The sequence below is a fragment of the Onychomys torridus genome, chromosome 2, assembly GCF_903995425.1.
Source record: "Onychomys torridus chromosome 2, mOncTor1.1, whole genome shotgun sequence".
NCBI lineage: Eukaryota > Metazoa > Chordata > Mammalia > Rodentia > Cricetidae > Onychomys > Onychomys torridus.
The window spans coordinates 154,729,542-154,752,451 of NC_050444.1; the positions used below are offsets into that span (position 1 = coordinate 154,729,542).

Sequence of the window (22,910 nt, forward strand, 5' to 3'; positions counted from 1 at the left end):
AGTCATCAGAGAGAAGGGAGCCTCACCTGAGAAAATGCCTCCATAATATCCAGCTGGAAGGCAATTTCTTACTTAGTGATTGATGGGGGATGGAGGGCCCAGTGATTGTGGGTGATGTCATCCCTGGGCTGGTGGTCTTGGGTTCTATAAGAAAGCAGGCTGACAAAAAAAAAAAAAAAAAAAAAAAAAGTCGGGCAGTGGTGGTACATGCCTTTAACCCCAGCACTCAGGAGGCAGAGGCAGGCAAATCTGAGTTCAAGGCTAGCCTCGTCTACAGAGCGAGTTCCAGGAAGGTCAGGGCTTTGTTACACAGAGAAACCCTGTCTCAACACCCTACCTCACCCCACCAGGGGAAAAAAAAAAAAAAGCAGGCTAAGCAAACCATGGGAAGCAAGCCAGTAAGCAGCACTTCTCCACGGCCTCTGCATCAGCTCCTGCTTCCAGGCTCCTGCCCTGCTTGAGTTCTGCTTCCTTTGGCGATGAATTGTGATGTGGAAGTGTAAGCTGAATAAACCCTTCCTTCTCCAAATTGCTTTTTGGTCATGGTGTTCCTTTGAAGCAAAAGAAACCCTAACTAGGACATGTGTAAGGCATGAAGGCCAAATCACAAGCTGTTTCATAAAAAGTGGTAATCGTAGCTGTGGAGGGGGAGGCGTAGTGCATGCCTTTAATCCCAGCACTTGAGAGGCAGGTAGATCTCTGAGTTCGAGGCCAGACTGGTCTATGGAAGTGAATTCCAGGGCAGCCAGAGCTACACAGAAAATCCATGTCATGAAAAACCAGAAACGGGGGGTGGGGTGTGGGGGGGTGCCAATCCTGACCTTTCCAGACTCCTATACAACTCATCCAAGCACCAAGGTTTCTACTGTCTACATTTCCTATTCTTTTAGAACAGAATGACTTACTTCCTGTGTACAGAGGGGATGTCTCAGCACCAAGGACAAGATAATATGCATGCAAACCACTGATGGGATTTTTTCCTAATTCCTGTGGTTTTTTTTTTTTTTTTTAAATCTTAATGTTTAGCTCAACATCCTGAAAGAATAAGATGTAGGAAGCTATGTGTCAGAGTCTACGAGAGTTAAAACTATTCATGTATTGAACCCTGTGGAGTTAGTTAGCAGTGCTTCTGATGGCACACCAGGCAGTACTCTTCCTGAGCTACAGAATCAGCCACCACTGCATTACTAAAACACAACAGCAGAGGACCTCGGCTATAAACCCAGTGGTACTTATGCCTACTCTAGACACAAGGCTCCAAATTCAATCCCCAGCACTACAAAAATAAATAATAGAATTTTTAAAAAGTCTGTACTTTGACCAGGCCGTGGTGATGCACACCTGTGAGAAGTAGGCCAATCTCTGTGAGTTCAAGGCCAGCCTGGTATACAGAGTGAGTTCCTGGACAGCCAGGGCTACCCAGAGAAACACTGTCCTGAAAAACAAAACAAAAACATTCCGTACTTTGACCACAGGCAGGTAAAGTATTTAAATGCAGCCTTCTCCTAGAAAACCAACAAGTCTGTCTCTGTCTTCACAGGAGAAATAAACAATCTATGTTACTGTTATATCAGTGAGGAAAACATTAAGAAAAAAACTGTGCTTTGTGGAGGCCAGCTACCTGACCCAGCAGGAACTGATGATCACTAAGGGTGGTCAATGTCCTCTAGAGGAGAGGACTTTTAAGAGGGCTGGCCCCAGCTGGGCAGTGGTGGTGCATGCCTGTAATCCCAACACTCGGGAGGCAGAGGCAGGTGGATCTCTGAGTTCGAGGCCAGCCTGGTCTACAGAGCTAGTCCAGGACAGGCTCCAAATTACAGAGAAAACCCTGTCTCGGGGGGGGGGGGGGGGGGGGGGGGGGCTGGCCCCAAGAGCTGTCTGAGTCACTACATCTCCACAATAGCAACTTTCTCTTGCAGGATTTCACCAACAGCTTTAGAGAGACACAATCCTCTCCTGAAGAAGGAAAGGCAAGGCCCGCAGTCCACTGCAACCATGGCAGCTCCCTTGAGTGCCCAGAGCACGCTGAGAACAGGCCCCTCATGCAGCCCCAGTAAAAAGGGCTGGGAGCCACTGCTGAAAAGCTCATTATCCTTCTTTCTCTGGCCAGGAAAGCAGATCTCTTTCCAGAGTTCAGGGACAGCTGCCTCACAGTCATCCCGCCCACATTGGCCAAAAGCTCTGCAGAAAACCCCTTCTGAGAACACTGCAGGTCCCAGGACTCAGACTTCCTGAAAAGATGAGAAATTGCTGAGAAGCCTTCAGGCTTGGCAGACCTCGGTGTCCTCTTTACCATAAAGATGGACAGAAGGAACTCAGCACCACACAGAGCTCCAAACTAACTCATCTGTTGTTCTGTACCTGCTACACAGTCAACTGTGCCCCACAACACATTCAAAAATGACAACAGCCACACTTTGCAGAATGTGGCCACTCCCCCAAAGAAAAGGTAAGGAATTAATTTCTTAAATGTAAATCTAATATATCTTGCTTCTGCTAACAGAAGGGGCAGGGAGAAGGGTAGGGAAGCAGCTATTAAAAACTTTCCACTGCTTTAAGAACAAAGTTCCAGCTTCCAGAAGCAAGTTCAAAGCGCCCCTGCAAGCCTCTCTGGCTCCATCTTTTTCCACTGAGCCTGCCAACCTTAGAGCCTCCAGCCAGAAGGAAATACTTGCAGTAGTGTTCCCCGCTCTCCCTCATCTACGTATGCACTGGCCACACTACCACCTGCCCAGACAGCACAGCTCCGTTCAGCTCAACCTTCAAATCTTCTAGCATTCTCTTTTTTCCTGAGACAGTCTCCCTGTGTTACTCAGGCTGGCCTCAAACTCATGAAGTCAGCTTCCTGAGCCTTGGGATTACAGGTGTGCACCATATTCTTGGCTCTTGGTCTTTCAAAGCTCATGGCAGCATAAGGTCCTACACAAGGCCTTCTCTGGTACCAGTCAGAGCGCCCCATTTGCACTTCTACAAAGCACTGCTGTTCCTCTCACTCTTGCACTGGACAGGGCCCCAGTGTCTGATACGCAACTGATATGCTTATGGATACTTTCTTATAGGCTTTCACACCACCAAACTCCACTGATGGATGGGGCAATGTCCGGATGACTGGCTCACTCAGTGTAAAGTAAACATACATCTGAATTCTCAATCCAGAAGACAGTTACTAGTTATCCTTTAACATGCACAAGACATTTTCTTAGGCTTGGAAATAAGCTCAGCAATAGAGCCCTTACTGGCACACATGACATCCTGGGTTCCATTCTTGGTACAGCCAATTAAAAAGGGGGTTGGGAGAGCCTGATGTGGAATACATCTATATTCCTACAGACAGGAGGTTCTTGAGTTTAAGGGCTTCATAAAGACCCTGCTTTAAAAACAAACAAACAAACAAAACAAGCTTGCATAATGGTAAAGGTGCTTGATACCCTGTAGCACGAATCTTAAAGGGTCTTAATAAAAAACTCAGAAGCCAGATATTGGGGTGAACATTGAAAGATCAGAGAAACAGAACAAGCCACAGCCAACCTCAACTCGCCTGATCCTGTTTCCTCAAACTGGAAGCCTCTGTGTCCTCATCCAAATGGATCTCAGCTGAACTGCTAAAAGCCTAAAAGCTTAACAGACTCTAGTTCTTGGTCCTCACGCCTTATATACCTTTCTGCTTCCTGCCATCACTTCCTGGGATTAAAGGTGTGTGTCATCATGCTTGGCTGTTTCCAGTGTGGCCTTGAACTCATAGAGATCCAGATGGATCTCTGCCTCCAGAATGCTAGGATTAAAGTTGTTTGTGCCACCATTTTCTGGCCTCTATGTCTTTCTAGTGGCTGTTCTATTCTCTGACCCCAGATAAGTTTATTTGGATACACAATATACTGGGGGACACAATTATCACTACAATACCCAGAGTTCAACACTGGGAACCAGCATGGTAGAAGGTGAAATAACTCTTCCAAGTTGTTTTCTGACCTCCACATGTGAGTTTTCCCTGCCCCCACCACAATAAATAAATGTGAAAAAAGATATTTTCTTCCTATTAGTTGCTTAATTTGAGAAAGAAAAAAAAAAAAGCAAACTTTAGGGATATAGGGAAATGATAAATATAGGGAAATGAGAAAATTATAAGCACCAATCTAACTTCATCTGTCATCCACCTTTTTCTAGTTGAGGTGGCTCATCACCAACAAGTTAGGTCATACTTTATGTATTTCTTTTGTCTAAACAACTGGTGTATACAAACTAGCTTCAAACCATCAGAAATGAGGCTGGGCATGATGATGCATGCCTTTAATCCCAGCAGAGGCAGGTGGATCTCTGTGAGCTCGAGGCTAGCCAGGTCTACAGAGTGAGTTTCAGGACAGTCAGAGCTACACAGAGAAACCCTGTCTTGAAAAAACAATTGCTGATCTAGTTTATGGGGTAGGAAAATGTCTTCCAATTACAAACCCCTCTCATTGCCATTTGAGGTTTGCCGAAGATGAAGGACACAATTCAAAATTTGAAGCAGGGGTGAAGGTTTACCACAGGGGTAGTGCCTGTGCGTAACGCAGAAAAGGCCCTGGGAATAATCCTCAGGGTACTCCCTATCAATAAGGTCTGAATCAACAGTAACTCAGTTCTACATTTCACCTCTCCGACCAGGCACATTTTTAAAGAAGCATTTCTTTGATGAAAGGTATATTACACTCTGAATTGTCATTAGACTGTGGCTGCAACCTCTCTGAAAGAAACATCCAAAGGAGCAATTGTACAGAAGGAAAGCATCCACAGATAAGCAGCAGCCTATTTACAAACTACTCGAGGTGATTCTTCAAGTTGGCCCTTCCATTAGTGGAACAACCATGCTATACTGGGTATGCTGAAGACACTCAAGAAAGGAAAAAAATGACTTGACTTCAGATCCTGACACAGCGGAAAGAAATTCTAGCATGATCCAACTTTGCAGTGTTGGAGGGCAACGATTCCAAGGATAACTGTGCCTCTCGATCCATGGAGTCTGGACACTCAGTTTTATAATTAGCCAACTCCCATTTGCTAATCTCTCTGCTTCCACTCAAGTTTTGTTCTGCTTGTTTTGGGCTTTTTTCTTTTTTTGAGGCTGGGCATATTCAAAACTCATTACCAGTAGGGAGACCAGGTAACCTGTAGCTAAGAATTTTTACACCAGCAACTGCCTTCATTTGAAAAACATAGAGAAGTCAACTAGATGCAGTGATATGAATATGCTTCACTCCCCTACCACCCTTCTCCTTTAAAGGTACACATTTAAGGGAACCAAATCCATGACAGACTTTAGAGGCCAGGTGTGGTAGCCCATGTCTATAACCCCAGCAACTGGAAGGCTGAGTCAGGAGTATTCCTTTGCAGCCAGCAACATCTGCAAACAAAACAATCTCCAAATAAACACCTGAGGCGAGGCACTTGGGAGGCAGAGGCTGGTGGATCTCTAAGAGTTTAAGGAAAACCAGATCGGGCTGGAGAGATGGCTCAGCAGTTAAGAGCACTGGCTGCTCTTCCTAAAGGTCCTGAGTTCAATTCTCAGCAACCAAGTGGTGGCTCACCACCATCTATAATGAGATCTGTTGGCCTCTTCTGGCCTGCAGGCAAAGCATGTAGACAAAACCCTTGTAGACATAATAAATAAATAAATCTTAAAAAACTAAACAAAAAACAAAAAACAGGATAACCAGATCTACACAGTAAATTCCAGGCCAGCCATAGCTATACACTGAAACCTTATGTGGTGTTTGAATGAGAATAGTACCACAGACTATGTTTCAATGGTTGGCCCTCAGTGTGTGGAACTGTTTGAGAAGGATTAGGACCTTTGAACCAGTGTCTTTTTCTCTGCCTGCTGCCTAAGAATCAGGATGTTAAGCTCCAGCACCATGCCTGCCTGCCATCACGCATGCACCCTGCCATGATAGCCATAAACTAATAACCTCTGAAACTTTAAGTAAGACACAGTGTCTCAACAACAAAGCAAACATTAAAAATGAAGCCCAATGGGTTGGAGAGATGCTTCAGGGATTAAGAAGTACCTGCTCTTGCAGAAGACTGGAGTTCCGTTCCCAGCACTGGCATCAAGTGGCTCACAATGGCCAGGGGATCCTATGTCATCCTCATGCACCTACACATTCATGAGCACAGGCATGCACACTCTCTCTTTCTAAACTAAAAACAAATCTTAAAAAGAAGGCTGGGGCTGGGGCGGGGGGGGGGGGGGGGCACACGCCTTTAATCCCAGCACTTGGGAGGCAGAGCCAGGCGGATCTTTGTGAGTTCAAGGCCAGCCTGGTCTACAGAGCAAGATCCAGGACAGGCGCAAAGCTACACAGAGAAACCCTGTCTCGAGGAAAAAAAAAAAAAAGAAGAAGAAGGCTAGGGGGCTGGAGAGATGGCTCAGCGGTTAAGAGCACTAGCTGCTCTCCCAGAGGTCCTGAGTTCAATTCCCAGCATCCACATGGTGGCTCACAACCATCTGTAATGAGATCTGGTGCCCTCTTCTGGCTTGCAGACTTATATGCAGACAGAACACTGTAAACATAATAAACAAACAAACAAACAAACAAGTCTTAAAAAAAAGAAGGCTGGGAGTGGCACACACCTTTGATCCCAGCACTTTCCCCCTGGGAAGCCAAAGCAGGGCAGGCAGGTCTCTGTGAGTTCCAGACCAGCCTGGTTTACACAGTAAATTCCAGACCAGCCTGGACTATATAGTGAGACCCTGTCTAAAAAACAAACAAAGCACCCAGAGGTTACCGGAGCAAGGGAGCAACTTAAGAGTCTATGCTCAGTATATATGTAGCCTGGGGATATGATCAACAACATGGAAAAAATAAAAAGAAACAAATAATACCCAATTCAAGTCTTTTCAAGGTTAGAAGGTGGCAAAATTGTAGCAAAGGAAGTCCGTTTTGAAATCAGTCTTTGAGTCAAATCCCCAAACCTCAATATCCTGTCTATAAAAGCAGAGCCAACTTCCAAGCAGTTTGTTTCAAAACTGAATTAAATGAAAAATACACATAATCATGCAACATGCCTTTAATCCCAGCACTTGGGAGGCCAAGCAGGTGGATCGCTGAGTTCCAGGCTAGTAAATAAATGAATAAATGTGAATAGAAATAAATAAACAAGGCTTTTCTTTTTCTTTTGATGTTTTATGCAGGGGGTGACATGAGGGTGTCTGGATGATTCACTCCTCCCAGGGGCAGTCCATAAATGCCTCTACCGGAAATTGTGCATTTTCTGGCAGAAGTCACTATTGTGCACACTTCCTAACACATAGCACACACTCGAAAATGTTTGTGGAATGAATAAACACCCAAATGACACCTGTTGCTCTCTATAAAAATCTGTAACTTGCTAGGTTTGATGGCGCATGCCTTTAATTCCAGCACCCGGGAGGCAGAAGCAGGCAGATTCTTGTGAATTCAAGGAAAGCCTGGTCTACACGATAAGTTCCAGGACAGCTAAGGCTACTTAGAGAGACCCTGTCTGAAAAAACAAAACCAAAACAATCGAAAAAACCTTTAACTTGCTTTCTTGATTCAAGCTGGAATGCATCTTAAAACTACCAAACAATCTCTGAACCAAGCACTCCTTCAAATGCTCGATTACGTTAAAGTGGGAAAACATCACCAATCTTTCGAGAAATGCTGAACCAGCGGAAAAAAACTTCTAAGCCAAGTTTCAACATTCCTGTGAAGATACACCCACTGCTGCACGGAACCGAAGCGCCAAGGGCAGACAGACCCAGCTCTTCTACCCTGGTGTATGTGACTCCCCACACATAAGCTTTTGAGATGGATGTCACCGGAGCCCAGTTCGGCACAAGCGCAGACACATGGTCACCAGAGAGACATTTCCGTCTCCAGGATTACTGTCGAACCTCAAACTCTGAAATTACCACATTAATCACGAACCTAGTAGGAGAGTTCCTACTTGGGATAATTTTTTTTTTTCCCTGTAACTTTTGGAGGCAAGCAAAAACTCCCAAATGATTCCGATCGGTAATCTCCCCTTCTCCTCGCAGGCATGGAGCTATTTTACAAATCACACCCTCGACTCAGACGAACATACTTCGAGATCCTCCCCACTGCACAGATCTGGGTGGGTCTCGGGAAAGGGCGGATGCTTGCTGAGTTTAGGGTATTTCTACTGAGATCCCCAGGAAACCCAACTGCCTCGGGCTCTCGGAGTAAAACTGAGAGGAAAAAGAAAAAAGAAGAAGAAGAAAAAAATCCAGGTTCGCCCACCGAGGCGGAAGGCGCAGAGCAGCGGGGGATTTCGGCTCAGCGCCGAGTGGTCCCAGAGGACACATGGTTGCTTGCTCCCCGCTGTCTGGGAGCTGTCCTCCGAGCCAAGCAAGCCGCCCGAGCCCCTCCTTCCTCAGACAGAGCACATGAACTTTAAAATGGTCCCTGCGGCACGGGGGACCAGAGACAGTAGCCCGGGGTAGAGGGTGGGGTGCCCTGAACGACGCGCACATCGCGGAGCGGAGAGGCACCCGGCAAAGGTGGAGGGAGAAATGGAACACGGCCCCTTTAAGAGGCCTTCACGGCGCTCCGGGACCGGGGGCCTCTCTTCTACCTCCGGAACGGTGTGTGGGACCCTTCCTTAGGGAAAACTGTCCCCAGACCCGCTCCCCGGAGGCTTCCCTCACGCCAGGTCCGCCCGGCCCTGCCACGGGGCAGCAGCTCCTCCTTACCCCGCTGTCTGCCGCCTCCTCCCAGCTCTCAGCGACCTCCTCATCTTCCATCTTACTCGCCACTTTCCCTCCTCCCCCCAACCCCTCCCCGCGCCTGCGCCTTGAAGCGCGCCTCGGTCGCGGGCGGAGGCACGCAGGGCTTTCCTCAATGGACCACGCCCCCTCACCCAGCCCGGAAGAGGCTCCAGGCCAGGCCCTGAGGGAACCTTGGTCGGCCATCATGGAAGAGGGCAGCGAAGTGAGAAAACGTCCATCTTTCTTGAGGTCAACACTTGAGCTCGTTTACCGGATGAGAGTTCAAAGTGAAGTTACCTCCTTGAGTTCGAGAACTATGTACTTTGGAACCATCTTCTCTAAGACCAGACAATTATTGAAAAAACATTTTTCTCTCCAAAATTTGAATCACAAAAAAAAGTGAGCCTAAGTTTTTCTAAGCTACAGGTTATGTGTTTTGTTCTACAACATTCTGAAAGCATTGCAGTACTTCAACAAAGGATTTAAAATATCTCTTATACATAAAAGATGATATTAGCTGGGCAGTGGTGGTGCACTTTAATCCTAGCACTTGGAAAGCAGAGGCCAGCCTGGTCTACTGATTGAGTTCCAGGACAGCCAGGACCACACAGAAAAAACCCGAAAAACCAAAATAAACAATATTAACTAATTAATTAAACATTGTATTGTTTCTATTTGATAGGGTAAAATTTTTACAATATTTTTTACTCATAAAACAGTGTTAGAGAGCTGGAGAGATGGCTCACTGACTGCTTTCCCAGAGGACCCAGGCTCAATTCCCAGCACCCACAGGGCAGCTCACAACTGTCTATAATTCCAAGATCTGACACCCTCACACAGACATACATGCAAGCAAAACACCAATGCACATAAAATAAATATAATTATTTAAAAAACAAAATAGAGCCAGCGGCAGTGGCACACGCCTTTAATCCCAGCACTTGAGAGGCAGAGACAAGCAGATCTGTGAATTCGAGGCCAGCCTGGTCTACAGAGTGAGATCCAGGACAGCCACCAAAACTACACAGAGAAACCCTGTCTCAAAAAACAACAACAACAACACACACACACACACACACACACACACCAGTATTCTAGGGTCTGTACTCAGCAGTGGCTGCTCTTGCAGGGGACCCAGGGTCAGCTCACAACCATCTGTAACTCCAGTTCTAGGGGACCGGATGCCCTCTTCTGGCCATGTGGGCACCAAGTATGCACGTGGTGCACAATGGTGAAATGTTTAGTTAGGCTCTCTAAGGACCATGGTGAATCCTCAACTGAGGTTGATCAAGACAGACTGGCATGGTGAAGCGATTGATTAAAGAAAAATGAAAAAGCAGCAAGAAGAAAAGATGGGGGAAATGACAGCTGAAGACAATGAAAATTATGCCATTTAGAAGAAGGCCTGCAGAGGAGTCCAGGATAATGACCCCGGAGTGCCAGCTTGGGTTAGAGGTAGCATGTGCCAATCTCCAGACAATGTCAGAAGTAGAAAAGACTTGGAAGAAGCTGGAGTATAGAGGGGCATGTGGAGTACCATTCAGTGACGTTAAAAGCCTGGCATTTTTCTGCACCAGGTATTTTTTGTTTGTTTGTTTTGCATTAAGTCCTGTGCTCTATTCTATAATTCATTATTTTTCGATATTTGCTGTGTGTGAAACATGGCTTTCTTTTCATGCAACTGCATATATTTTTCTTTACATAATTTAATGTGTCAGATAAATGAGTCATCTAAAAAATAATACGTTAGTTAGACCAGGCCTTTAATCACACTGCTCAGGAGATAGAAGCAGGCAGTTGTCTGTGAATGTCAGGTCAGTCTGGAGAACATGTTTCAAAAAAGTTCAACAGGCGGTGGTGGTGCACAACTCTAATCCCAGCACTCAGAAGGCAGAGGCAGGCAAATCTCTGTGAGTTTGAGGCGAGGCTGGTCTACAGAGTAAGTTCCAGGACAGCCAGAGCTGTTACACAGAGAAACCCTGTCTCAAAACAAAACAAAACAAAAAGTTTGTAATATTGCATCTAAACTCAGACAAACAGATTTCCCAGCTACTAAAGTTGTTCTGTGCCTTTAATAACAGATAAATATATTAAACTATATGTTAAAAATTATTGGGCTTTTTTTAGATAATAAAAAAAAACTTTATATGGATGTTTTGGTAGGCATACCTGGTACATACAGATCAGGTGGAGGCTAGATCCCCTGGAACTGGAGTTAATGGATCCTTGTGAGCTGCTATGTGGGTGTCAAGAACTGAGCCCAGGGTTGGGGGTTTAGCTCAGTGATAGAGAGCTAGTGCAAGGCCCTGGGTTCGATCCTCAGCTTAAAAAAAAAGAAAAAAAAAAAAAGGAACTGAGCCCAGGTCCTCTACAAGAGCAGCAAGTGCTCTTCAATGTTGAGCTGTCTCTCCAACCCCACAGCTGGTGGAGCACTCGATTGGCATACACATGCATAAATACTCTGAGTTCTATCTATAGCATCCCGAACAAAAGACTGCTTATGCCGGGCAGTGGTAGCACACGTCTTTAATCCCAGCACTTGGGAGGCAGAGGCAGGCGGATCTCTGTGAGTTTAAGGCCAGCTTGGTCTACAGTCTAGTTCTAGGACAGCCAGGACAGTTATACAGAGAAAACCTGTTTTGAAAACCAAATCCAAAAACAAACAAACAAAACAGAACAAAAAACTGTGTTTGCTCCTGAATAGTGTTCCTGTATTATTTTTCTTCAGTATATAAGTGGATTCCTCTCTAGCATTCTGCTTCTTCCTATTCCCATGAGGTCTTCATTCATCATGGTATCTCTTTCCTTATTCTCCTACTCTGTTCCTGATGCAGCTGGGACCTCCCACTTTCCTAAGTTCTCTTTCCCTTGACCCTTGCCCTCCATTACCCCCCCCCCCAACTCCCAGTTTGCTCATGTAGATCTCATCCATTTCTCTGTCTTTGGAGATCCCTGTGTCTTTCTTAGGGTCCTCTTTACCAGGTAGCCTCCCTGGAGTTGTGAGTTGCAGTCTGGTTATCCTTTGCTTTGCATCTAGTATCCACTTATGAGTAAGTACATACCATGTTTGTCTTTCTGAGTCTGGGTTACCTCACTCAGGATGATATTTTCTAGTTCCATCCATTTGCCTGCAAACCTCATGATGCCATTGTTTTTCTCTGCTGTGCATATGTACCACATTTTATTTATCCATTCTTCAGTTGAAGGGCATCTAGGTTGTTTCCTTGTGGTGTGATTGAGCATTTCTTGGGTATATGCCAAAGAGTGGTATGGCTGGGTCTCAATTCCCAATTTTCTGAGAAACCGCCATACTGATTTCCACAGTGGTTGTACAAGTTTGCACTCCCACCAACAGTGGAGGAGTGTTCCCCTTGCTCCACATCCTCTCCAACATAGACTGTCATTAGTGTTTTTGGTCATGGCCATTCTGACAGGTGTAAGGTGGTATCTCAGAGTTGTTTTGATTTGCATTTCTCTGATGATTAAGAATGTTGAGCATTTCCTTAAAGGTCTTTCAGCCATTTGAGATTCTTTTGAGAATTCTCTGTTTAGTTCTGTAGCCCATTTTTGTTTTTGATTTTGTTTTTTGAGGCAGGGTTTCTCTGTGTAGCCCTGACTGTTCTGGAACTAGCTCTGTACACCAGGCTGGCCTCAAACTCATAGAGATCCACCTGGCTCTGCCTCCCGTGTGCTGGGATTAAAGGCATGTGCCACCAACACCCAGCTGTAGACCATTTTTTAATTGGATTGTTCAGTTTTTTGATGTCTAGTTTCTTGAGTTCTCTATATACTTTGGCGATCAGCCCTAACTGTCATAATAGAATTCTCATCCAGTGACTGATGGAAGCAGATGCAGAGATCCGTGGCCAAGCCCCAGGTGGAGCTCCAGGAGTCCAATCATCGAGAGAGAGGAGGGATTATATGAGCAAGAGATATTGAGACCATGATTGGAAAAAACACAGGGACAAATAGCAAAACTAGTGGAAACACATGAACTGTGAACCAATAGCTGAGGATGCCCCATGGAACTGGACCAGGCCCTCTGGATAAGTGAAACAGTTGATTAGCTTGAACTGTTTAGGAGGCCCCCAGGCAATGACATGGGGACCTGTCCTTAGTGCATGAGCTGGCTTTTGGGAGCCTGGGGCCTATGCTGAGACACCTTGCTCAGCCTTGGTGTAGGGAGGGGACTGGACCTGCCTCAACTGAATCTACCAGGCTGGGTTGACTCCTCAGGGGAGATCTTGCCCTGGAGGAGGTGGGAATGGGAGGTGGATTGGGAGGAAAGGCTGGGGGGTGGTGGGAGGAGGGAGGACAGGGGAATCTGTGGCTGATATGTAAAATTAAATTAATTATAAAATAAAAATATTTTTAAAAAAATAAGTGGATTCCTACCAGGGCTGGATCAATGGCTCAGTGATTAGGAGAACTGGCTGTTCTTCTGAGGACCCAGGTCCAATTCCCAGCTCACACATGGCAACTCACAACTGTATGTAAGTCTAGTTCCAGGGGATCTAACACCCTCACACAGACATACATGCTGGCAAAGCATTAATGCACATCAAATAATTTTTTTAATTTGAGCTCCTACCATCACCTGGAATTGTCTAGATTATGAAACTTATATAAAGTTTCTATGCCTCAGTTTCCTTAAGTATAAAAAAATAAAAGCAATCATAACTACTTCAAAGCTATATCAAGTTACTCTGCTGAGGGCTGAGGACATAACTCAGTGCTAGAGCACTTACCTAATGTGCATGACACCTAGGTTGGTTGTTTGGTTTGGTTGGTTTGAGACATGGTTTCTCTTTGTAGCTCTGGCTGCCCTAGAATTCAATCTGTAGACCAGGCTGGCCTTGAACTCACAAAGATCTGCCAGCCTCTGCCTCCCAAGTGCTGGGAATGAAGCCTAGGATTAATAACCACACCTTATTATATTGAAGAGTCCCAACCAGCATCTAACTCACTGTAAAAAATCTAAAGGTTGCAGGTTGGTGGTGGCACACACCACTAATCCCAGCACTTGGGAGGCAGAGCCAGGTGAATCTCTGTGAGTTCGAGGCCAGCCTGGTCTACAGAGCAAGATCTAGGACAGGCACCAAAACTATATAGAGAAACCCTGTCTCAAACAAACAAACAAATCTAAAGGTTATGACTAGGGGCAGGAGGGGTGCCTTACCAGTCTGAGGAAGATTTACAATTCTCACCTCTCTAATCCTTTCCCCAAACACAGAAGGCAAGGAACAAACACCATGTGTTTTCATTCAGGGACCTGCTCCTTGTAGTTTGCTCTATTAAAAACATGTTGTTCCACAGGGCAGCATTTGGCTGCCATCACCGAGTCAACTGACTTGGAATGTGTTTTTCCCCCATATTTTTAGGGTGCCACTAATATTAATAGAGTAACAGCTTCCTGTTGTGACATTTTGCAGCTTGTATAGTTTGTATTCTTAGTGATTATAATTGCAACCAAGTTGGCAAAATGCTACTAGTTTTTATCTCCTAGTCATCAAGTGGCCCTGTTCACTAATTCCCTGATTTCATAACTTCCTGTATTGCTATCTTCAGTGTGTCCTCACTCCATGTTCTTACCTAGAACCTCCTACTCTGCTCTTCCACTTGGATACTGAAGATTTCGTTGATGTTTCTGATTCTAGTCCTGTCTCCTCCCCACCCTGCGCACCCCCTGCCTCCCATCCCCAGGGGCTCACTATGTATCCCTAACTGTCCTGGAACTGAGATCCACCTGCCTCTGCATCCTGAGTGCTGAGATTAAATGTGTGTACCACCATGCCCAGCCTTGGATTCCAGTTTGTGGAGTCAGGCTTCCTGTCATTGACAAACAGATGTCCCACAAGAACTTCAAACTCTGTTGGAAACTAAAAGAATTTGGCTATCTCACCATCTTCAAGAATAAAGGATGTCGTCTTGCCCGTCTCCGGGGACTGTATTTATTTGTGATAGTTTTCTGTGAATCTGGTGAGTGTGTGTGTGTGTGTGTGTGTGTGTGTGTGTGTGTGTGTGTGTCTGCCTTTTCACATGTGTACATGTGTGTGGAGGCCAGAGATTGCTTGACAGGTGTCTTCCTTGATCACTCTCCACATTATATATTGAGTCAGGGCGTCTCACTTGAACCCTGAGCTGGAGGATTCAGCTAGTTGAGGATGCTCTGTCTCTAATTCATGCCTGTTCAGGGATTACAGACATGTCCCCACTGTCATTTATATGGTGCTGGGGAGCTGAACTCCAGTCTTCACACTTACACAGCAAGTGCATTACTAGGTACGCTATCTCTTGAACATCTGGATTCTTCTTTTTTTTTTTTTTAAGTGAATTCTCCTGTAGTGGTATTTGCTCCATCCATGACCTTGGGATATAAGTCCCAAAGGAGGCGGTGCTGTCTGCCGTTGTACGTGACCTCTTAAAAGGAGAGGGAGAAGGGTCACATGTCCCTTCTCCCTGCTCCTGCCTGCAAGGTGGATTCGCTCCTGGTCAGATCAGAGGACAACTTCAGCTGTCTACTCTGTTCCGTATTCGTGAGTGTATTTCCTCAATTTACCTTAATAACTGTCCCTAATACTTCTTAAACAGACTCTCGTGGATTCATTGCTTTATTCTCCTGCGTCTTGACAACAGCAAAGTGAACGGAACTAAAAAGGCCTTGTAGTTACAGAGTGCTGCCAGCAGAGGGAAACCGTTTCTTACAATTCCTCTGGGGTAGACAGCCTTAAAAGCAGGGTTTAGCCATGGTTTTCAAGAGAACCAGAAAGATCTAAATCTTGGGAATTATTTGAGGACATTTCAAAGATAACAATTTTTGTTTCACTAAGTGGGAAATCAAGAGCCCAGCCCCAACTAAAATCATAGCAGCCCCTTGAGACCTTGGGCAAGTCCTTTCTTCGCTTGGTCTGTTTGCTTCTCTGCAAGACGAGGGTGTGGGACAGAAAACTCCACAGTTGAGACTGTGGGGGCAGTTTCATTTTCCAAGGTGAAGCCCCAAAAGTTGAGATCGTGGGCGGCAAGATTCGTGTGTTGGCAGAGACTCTAATGCATGTGCTTCTGTGGAAATGTGCTTGGCCACGGTTCGTGCTTGGCTTGTATGTTAGGGAATCTCCCTCAAACCTGGTGTGGTAGGACTGCAAGCACAAAGCCTGTAGAGAAGCGGCCACTGACACAAGCTGAGGGTAAGTATGCAGTTAAACACGTGGCAGGCATGTGAACAGTGTGTGCATACACAGGTACACATTCAAAGACAGAAAAACATAAATGCTGGGCTGAATGTAGTTTTCTTTCCTTTTTTTTCTCTTTAAGAAAAAAAATTGAGGAGTGGTGGTAATCTCAGCACTCCAGAGGCAGAGGCAGATGGATCTCTGGAGTTCAAGGCCAGCCAACGTTATACAGGGAAACCTTGTCACGAAAACAAAACAAAACAAAACAAAAACACCAAAGAGCCAAAAATAAATAAGTAAGTAAAATAAAAAGAAAGGAAAAAAATAAAAGTTAGTTTGAGAGGGATGCACTGGTGCATGCCTTTGATCCCAGCACTGTGGAAGGCAGATATTTGTGAATTTGAGGCCAGCCTAATTTACATAGTAAGTTCCAGAAAAGCCAGCGTTACATAGAGCCTGTTTCAACAAAACAAAAATGCAGCTATACCTGCCTAGTCTTCAACTCCATCAAAGGCCCCAGAAGACATATTATTTAAGTAAACAAAAAGTGCATTGCAAACAATGGCCAAAAACTCTAAAAATGAGAGAGACATCTGGCTGCCTGGACAGTCACCCAAAGTTCTTCTGCAACATTGGTGCATCCATCTTCAGCCTATAGATCCATAGTATCTGGCAGACTTTTCAATGAAGCAAGAATCTGCCTATATTGGCAAAATGTGTCAGTTGCTTTCTTCTGTGTCCTGCAGAATGTCTGGCAGTTTCTTCTATGAAGCAGGAACCTTGAAGGACCATCCTGCCTTGTTCTGGCAAAGTTCAGCAGTCATTTTCCTGTGGTCCTGCATGTCCAGTTTATACAACATATTGTCAATCAGTCCAGGCAAGAGCAGCTTCTTGACTAAATGGCTAGTCTTGCCACATTGAAAGCAAACTCCATAAGGAGTTTCTTCAATGTCCATCATCTCCAAAGTAAATTGGTTCTGCTAGGAACAGATGTGTCTCATTGTCATGAAAAGCCCTAAGGTAGCAAAACATTTTAAATGCCACATTCTGTAGGTCTTTGAAAGGTTTGAAGACCATTTATCTATCTAAAATATATCTCTATATGATCTGGAAAGCATACCTAACATACCTACAAATTTGATTGTTATAAATGACTAACAACTAACCTATGTTTCCTGATTATCCTATATAGCTTATAATAATAGCTTTCAAAAATTAGGACTTTACTTTTTATTTTAAATGAACTGCATAGGTATAGTACCTTAAAAAAGAACAAAAACATATATATATATAATGTTGTAACAAAAATAACCTTAAATTTTTATCAATATAAAAAAAATCTCTCAAATAAGAACAGAAACATAATACAGTGTGTTGCAACAAAAATTACCTTAAATTTGTGTCAATATACAAAAGTCCTTACAATACAAAATATTTGAGATTAATAGTTGTCCCTTAGTTTGTAGCAGATTCAGTAATCTACTCTGTTATTTAAAGTAGATTCAGTAATCTACCCTTCTTTCTTATCATTCCCATATCCCCCCTCTTTCTTCTTTTTTCTAAAAAGATCCCTGAATATAATATCATTTGGATAATTTCCTCCCTTGTCAATACCAGTAATAATTAATAAAAAGCTCCCATAAATGATGATAATCATCCATAACCCACCAAATAACCAAAACCACCTACACTCCCCAACTCTTGGGAATGTAGGCATAGTTTTCTTTAGACTGCTTCCTGTTGTCTGTGGACCAAGGATCTTTAAGGGTCTCTGAGAAAACATTGAGATAATGACCAAGTCCTAGGAAGACAAGCAGTAACCTTTGTTGATAGATAACACCTGTCAAGATTCAGGAGGTCTCCCTTGATCACCCCTGATCCATATTCCTGAAGGAATCCACACCCTCTCATCTGTGGGAACAAAACTCTAAAGCATTTTTGATTTCCATTTGACAAATAAATTTTTTGAATTCTTTTCTAAAGTGTCTAGATTGGTTCAATTTAGCAGTCCAGTTCACAATCCCATGTCTCTTAGCAGCTGTTGTTTGCTTATCAGCATTCAAAAAAATTCAAAATCAACACAGTAACATACAGGATCCAGAATTCCTGTGTATTTCCCATCTCTACATGGCTTATTCTTTTATATTACTTTACTTCTCTCTTTAAAGACTTTTTTATTTTTAAACTATTTTTTATGACTGTATATACCCATATTCTTTCTTTTTTGGTTTTTTAAAGACAGGGTTTCTCTGTGTAGCTTTGTGCCTTTCCTAGATCTTGCTCTGTAGACCAGGCTGGCCTCAAACTCACAAAGATCCATCTTCCTCTGCCTCCCAAGTAGTGGGAGGGATTAAAGGCGTGTGACACCACCACCCGGCCATATTCTTTCTTTCTTAAACCTACCCAGGTTGTAAAACACACTGGAACCTGTTTACAGGTCTTTTTCCATCTGGATTTCTTTTGTTTTTTCTTCAAGAATTCATTTATTTTTATGTGCATTGGTGTTTTGCCTGTGTGTAGGTGCCAGATTCCCTGGAACTGGAGTTACAGACAGTTGTGAGCTGCCATGTGGGTGCTGGGAATTGAACCCTGGTCCACCAGAAGAGCAGCCAGTGCTCTTAAGTGCTGAACCATCTCTCCAGCCCCCCATCTGGACTTCTTTTACTGCATATCTTTCAGCCCTTTTTTGACCATGAAAGCAGGCTTTTAAACTGCTCACCTACACCTGGGTCCCCCTCCAGCAGCCCTCGGCTGCTTCTGACCACTTCTGGGCTAGTAAAATCGAAGCCTAAGGCCTGTGGCCTGGTTGGAGGTGCTTGACCAAGAACTGCAGTCAACCTTCCTAGAGCTCTAAAATGTCGATGTTTGTGCTGTGGCAGACATTTTTACTTAGTATTTTGTTCCTATTTCATGAACTAGCTGCTCAAGGGCTCACTGACAGAAACTGTCTGACAGAAACTCTTTTTTTTTTTTTTTTTTTTTTTTTTGCTAGAGCTGAGGACCGAACCCAGGACCTTGGAATTGCTAGGCAAACACTCTACCACTGAGCTAAATCCCCAACCCCCAGAAACTATTAAAGAAGCCATATTTTTGTTGTTGTTATTTTGTCTCCCCCGCCTCCCCCCAGAGCTGAGGACTGAACCCAGGGCCTGTGATTGATAGGCAAGCGCTCTACCACTAAGCTAAATCCCCAACCCCTATTTTTTTTAAGCTTTCTCAGGTATTATGGAAATTTGAGCATCACGTTTGTATGCCAAAATGTAGTTTTGTTTTTGCTCTTTGGGCTCTTTGGAGGTCCACCACCCAGTCCAAAATAAATTATACACAGAGGCTTATACTTAACTACAATTGCTCAGTCTTAGCTTGGCTTGTTTCTTACCAGCTTTCCTTATCTTAAAATTAGCCCACCTACTTTTTGTCTCTGGGCTTTTCCTGTTCTCTTACTTCAGTAAATCTTACACTTACTCTGTGGCTTGCTGTGTAGCTGGGTGGTTGGCCGCTGGAATTCTCCTCCTTCTCCAGCACTTTCTTCCTCTTCTTCTTCTTCTTCTTCTTCTTCTTCTTCTTCTTCTTCTTCTTCCTCTTCTTCTTCCCCTCCTCCTCCTCCTCCTCCTCCTCTTCCTTCTTCTTCTTCCAGATTTCTTCTTCTATATATTTTCCCTGCCTGCCAGCCCCACCTGTCCTTTCTCTAGCCTTGTTTTGACCATTCAGTTCTTTATTAGACCATCAGCTGTTTTGGACAGCCATAGGTGTTTTGGACAGGCATAGGTGTTTTGGACAGGCATAGTAACACTGCTTCACAGAGTTAAACAAATGTAACATCAACAAAAGTAACAGACCTTAAAATATTACCCACCAAAACTCAGGTTGCTAGTGCCTTCATCAAGGGAGTCATTTCCCTGGCTCCTAGGCTTGGAGTTACTCTTAATCTTTTTTAGATTTTGTTTTCATTTATAGTTTGTTGCGTGTGTGTACATGCACATGCCATGAGTGTGGGTGCCCTACAGGCCAAATACTTCATCAGATTCTCTGGAGCTGGAATTATAGGCCATTGTGAGCTGCCCAAGGGTGCTGGCAACTGGACTAGGGTCTTCTAGAAGAGTAGCAAGTGTGCCTAACTCCTGAGCCATCTCCAGCCCAGCTTGAGATTTAGAACATGTTTAAAATTTAGACTACAGGGCTAGAGAGATGGCTAAGTAGTTAAGACCTGTATTATTCTTGCTGAAGAACCCAGGTTCAATTCCCAGCATCCACATGGTGGTGGTGGGGTTACAACTGCTTATAATTCCAGTTCCAGGGGATCTGACACCTTCTTCTGGCCTCCAAGGACACCCACACATGTGGCACATATAATATGCTCAGGCAGACATAGTATTTATTTGTGTGTGCGTAGGCTCACAAGTGTCATTGTTGGAGAATGAAGGTCCGAGGGTAACCTGTGGGAGCTGGAGTTGATTTTCTCCCTCCACCATGTGGGACCTGGTGTTCAAGCTTGGGACAAGCACCCTTGCCTGTTGAGCCATTTTGCAGGCCAAGACTTACATCTTTTTTGGAGATAGATCATGCTGGTGTTAAACACAGAAATCTACTACCTCTGCCCCCTGAGTGCTGGGATTAGCAGTAAACTACCATGCCAGGCCAGTGGAATTTCTTAAACCAGTTTCTGACACACTGTATGCCAGGAGGGTTTGTAGTACTCCTTTGAGGAACATAAATGTTTTGTAGACTGAGGCTCCTCAAACTAGTTTCAAACTCCTGGGATCAAGTAATTCTTGCTGGGGCTGGAGAAATGGCTCAGTGATTTAAGGAGCACTGTCTGATCTTCCAGGGGTCCTGAGTTCAACTCCCAATAACCACATGGTGGCTCACAACCATCTATAGTGGGATTTGATGCCCTCTTCTGGCATAAAGTTGTACATGCAGATAAAGCACTCAAAATAAATAATAAAATCTTTTTTAAAAATTATTTATTTTTATTTTATGTGCATTGGTGTTTTGTCTGCATGTATGTCTGTGTGAGGGTCCTCTGGAACTGGAGTTACAGACAGTTGAGCTGCCATGTGAGTGCTGGGAATTGAATCCGGTCCTCTGGAAGAGCAGTCAGTGCTCTTAACTGCTGAGCCATCTCTCCAGCCCCAATAATAAAATCTTAAAAAAAAAAGAAAAAGAAAAAAGAAAAAGGTCATTCTTGTCCTTAAGCCTTCTGCATAACTGGGACTTAAAGGAGTGTCACCAAGCCTTGTGGTCCCGTCTTACGTCCCAAGAGCTAGCCTAGGAGGTCTACATATTCCAGGGCAATTTGCTTGGTGTTTCAGGATGCTGCAGTTGCACAAGAAGTGAAGCCCTTGAGTTCTCTGCATCTGGCATTTACTTAAACCTGTAACAAATAGATTCTAAAAGATTCTCACCTACACATAGCTTTTTTCTTTTTGTTTCTCTCTTTGTCGAGATAAAGTTTCTCTATGAAGCTTTTCCTGTCCTGGAATTCGCTCTGTAGAGCAGGCTGTCCTTGAACTCAGAACTGCCTCTGGGGTTAAAGGCATGAGCCACCACTGCCCGGCTATTTTTATTTTTTAAAGTAAAGTAGTTCTTTTTTTTTTTCATTTACTTTTCCTTTTGAGACAGGATCTCTAGTATGTAGCTCTGGCTGTTCTCACTATGTAGACCAAGCTGGGATTAAAGGCTTGGGCCACCACTGCCTGGCTCAGAGCTTTTTTGAAGTGAGACTTTGCAGGACCCCATACCCCGGTGATGGCGACAGTGGGAAGCAGAGAAACACAGAGGCCTGTTTCCTCCCGGCCCCGCTCTACGTGGGTAGCTTTGAGCCTGGGTTTTCTCATTTATTAAAGAAAAAAAAAGAGGTGGTGGGGGGGAGTAGCAACATAGCTGTTGCTACAGTTTCCAAAGGCTTCCAACGCGGTGAGATGGCTCTGGCGAGATCTAAAAGCACTTCCATTCGTCACTGCCCTTCTCTGTACTCAATGGGTACTCTGGGGCACAGATGACTTAATCTAAGTCTTTAGTCTCAAGACACCAAGAAAATAGCTCAGGTACCCGGGCCGCGCCGCTTTCAGAGCCCTGGAAAGCTCCGCTCCTTCGGCCCTTCTCAATATGGCGCCGCCCAGCGGCCACCGCGCGCAGGCAGGCTGCGCTGACGTGTGTGCGCGCGCGCTTCCTCTGCGCCCCGCCCCGGCGCATGCGCACTGCGCGCTGTCTTCTCCCAGCTTGAGCAGCGGCGGCGGCGGCGGCGGCATCAGGGACGGCGGCGGCGGTGGCCGCCGCGGCGTTTGAGTGGAGGAAGATGGCGGCTCCGGGCGGCCCTGGGTCCCGCCAGCTGTGAAGATTCTCCGAGCACGGCAAACATCGGCCTGAGGCAGAGCGGCCGTGCTCTGGCCCTGGCCCTGGCTCCTTCGCCATCGTCGCCGGAGACGCGAAGCCGGGAGCGCGGAGCGGGCTGGGCCAGGTGAGGCCTCTCCCGGTGCGGGGCCGCAGCCGGGCGCCGACGCCTCCTGCCCTTTATGTCTGGGGACCCCGGGGCACCCCGAGTCCGGCGCGGGCCCGGTGTACTGCTCGGGGGTGGGTCTTGGCGGGCCTGGGGTCTTGCTGTCGTCATCCTCGGTTCCCCTGGCCGAGGTGGAGACAGGCGTCCCCTTTGCAGCTGACCCTCGGGATGGATACAGACCTGTGCCCTCTCCTCAGCAGGGTGGTTCTGGTCCTAACCCGGGCCAGGAGAGGATGCATGGCCAGGGCAAGAATGGCTTTCGGGGTGTCATCGAGCCTCTCACCCCGCCCCCTGAAACCCTTAAGTCCTCGGAGAAGAGCGGGAGACGGCTGTCCTCCCGAATTGGGGCTGCGGCGAGGGGCCGGCGTCTCCAAAGCTGCAGCTGCAAAGATGATTTTTTTTTTGAATTGGCTGACGAATTGAAACACAAGCAGTTCCCTTCCTGACCCCTAGCCGTTTGAGTGTTCTCTTAGGAGTGTCTCCTTGCTGGAGACAGCAGTCCACGTTGTTACAG

At 45.4% G+C, this 22,910-nt stretch overlaps 2 protein-coding genes across 5 annotated transcripts in view; one reads left to right on the forward strand and one right to left on the reverse strand.

The window, feature by feature from the left end:
* Szrd1 (SUZ RNA binding domain containing 1) overlaps window positions 1-8,780 on the reverse strand; it is a 28,520-nt gene extending 19,740 nt beyond the window's left edge. For all 4 annotated transcript variants that reach the window (XM_036180039.1, XM_036180038.1, XM_036180037.1 and 1 more), the window contains exon 1: window positions 8,711-8,780. In XM_036180039.1, coding sequence (XP_036035932.1) covers window positions 8,711-8,754 — 44 coding nt within the window. In that variant the 5' untranslated portion in view covers window positions 8,755-8,780. The remainder of the gene's footprint in view (window positions 1-8,710) is intronic.
* Window positions 8,781-22,132: 13,352 nt separating this feature from the next.
* Window positions 22,133-22,910, forward strand: part of Fbxo42 (F-box protein 42) — a 67,391-nt gene continuing 66,613 nt past the window's right edge. The window contains exon 1 of the mRNA XM_036179628.1: window positions 22,133-22,357. The gene's annotated coding sequence lies outside the window, so the exon portion shown is untranslated. The remainder of the gene's footprint in view (window positions 22,358-22,910) is intronic.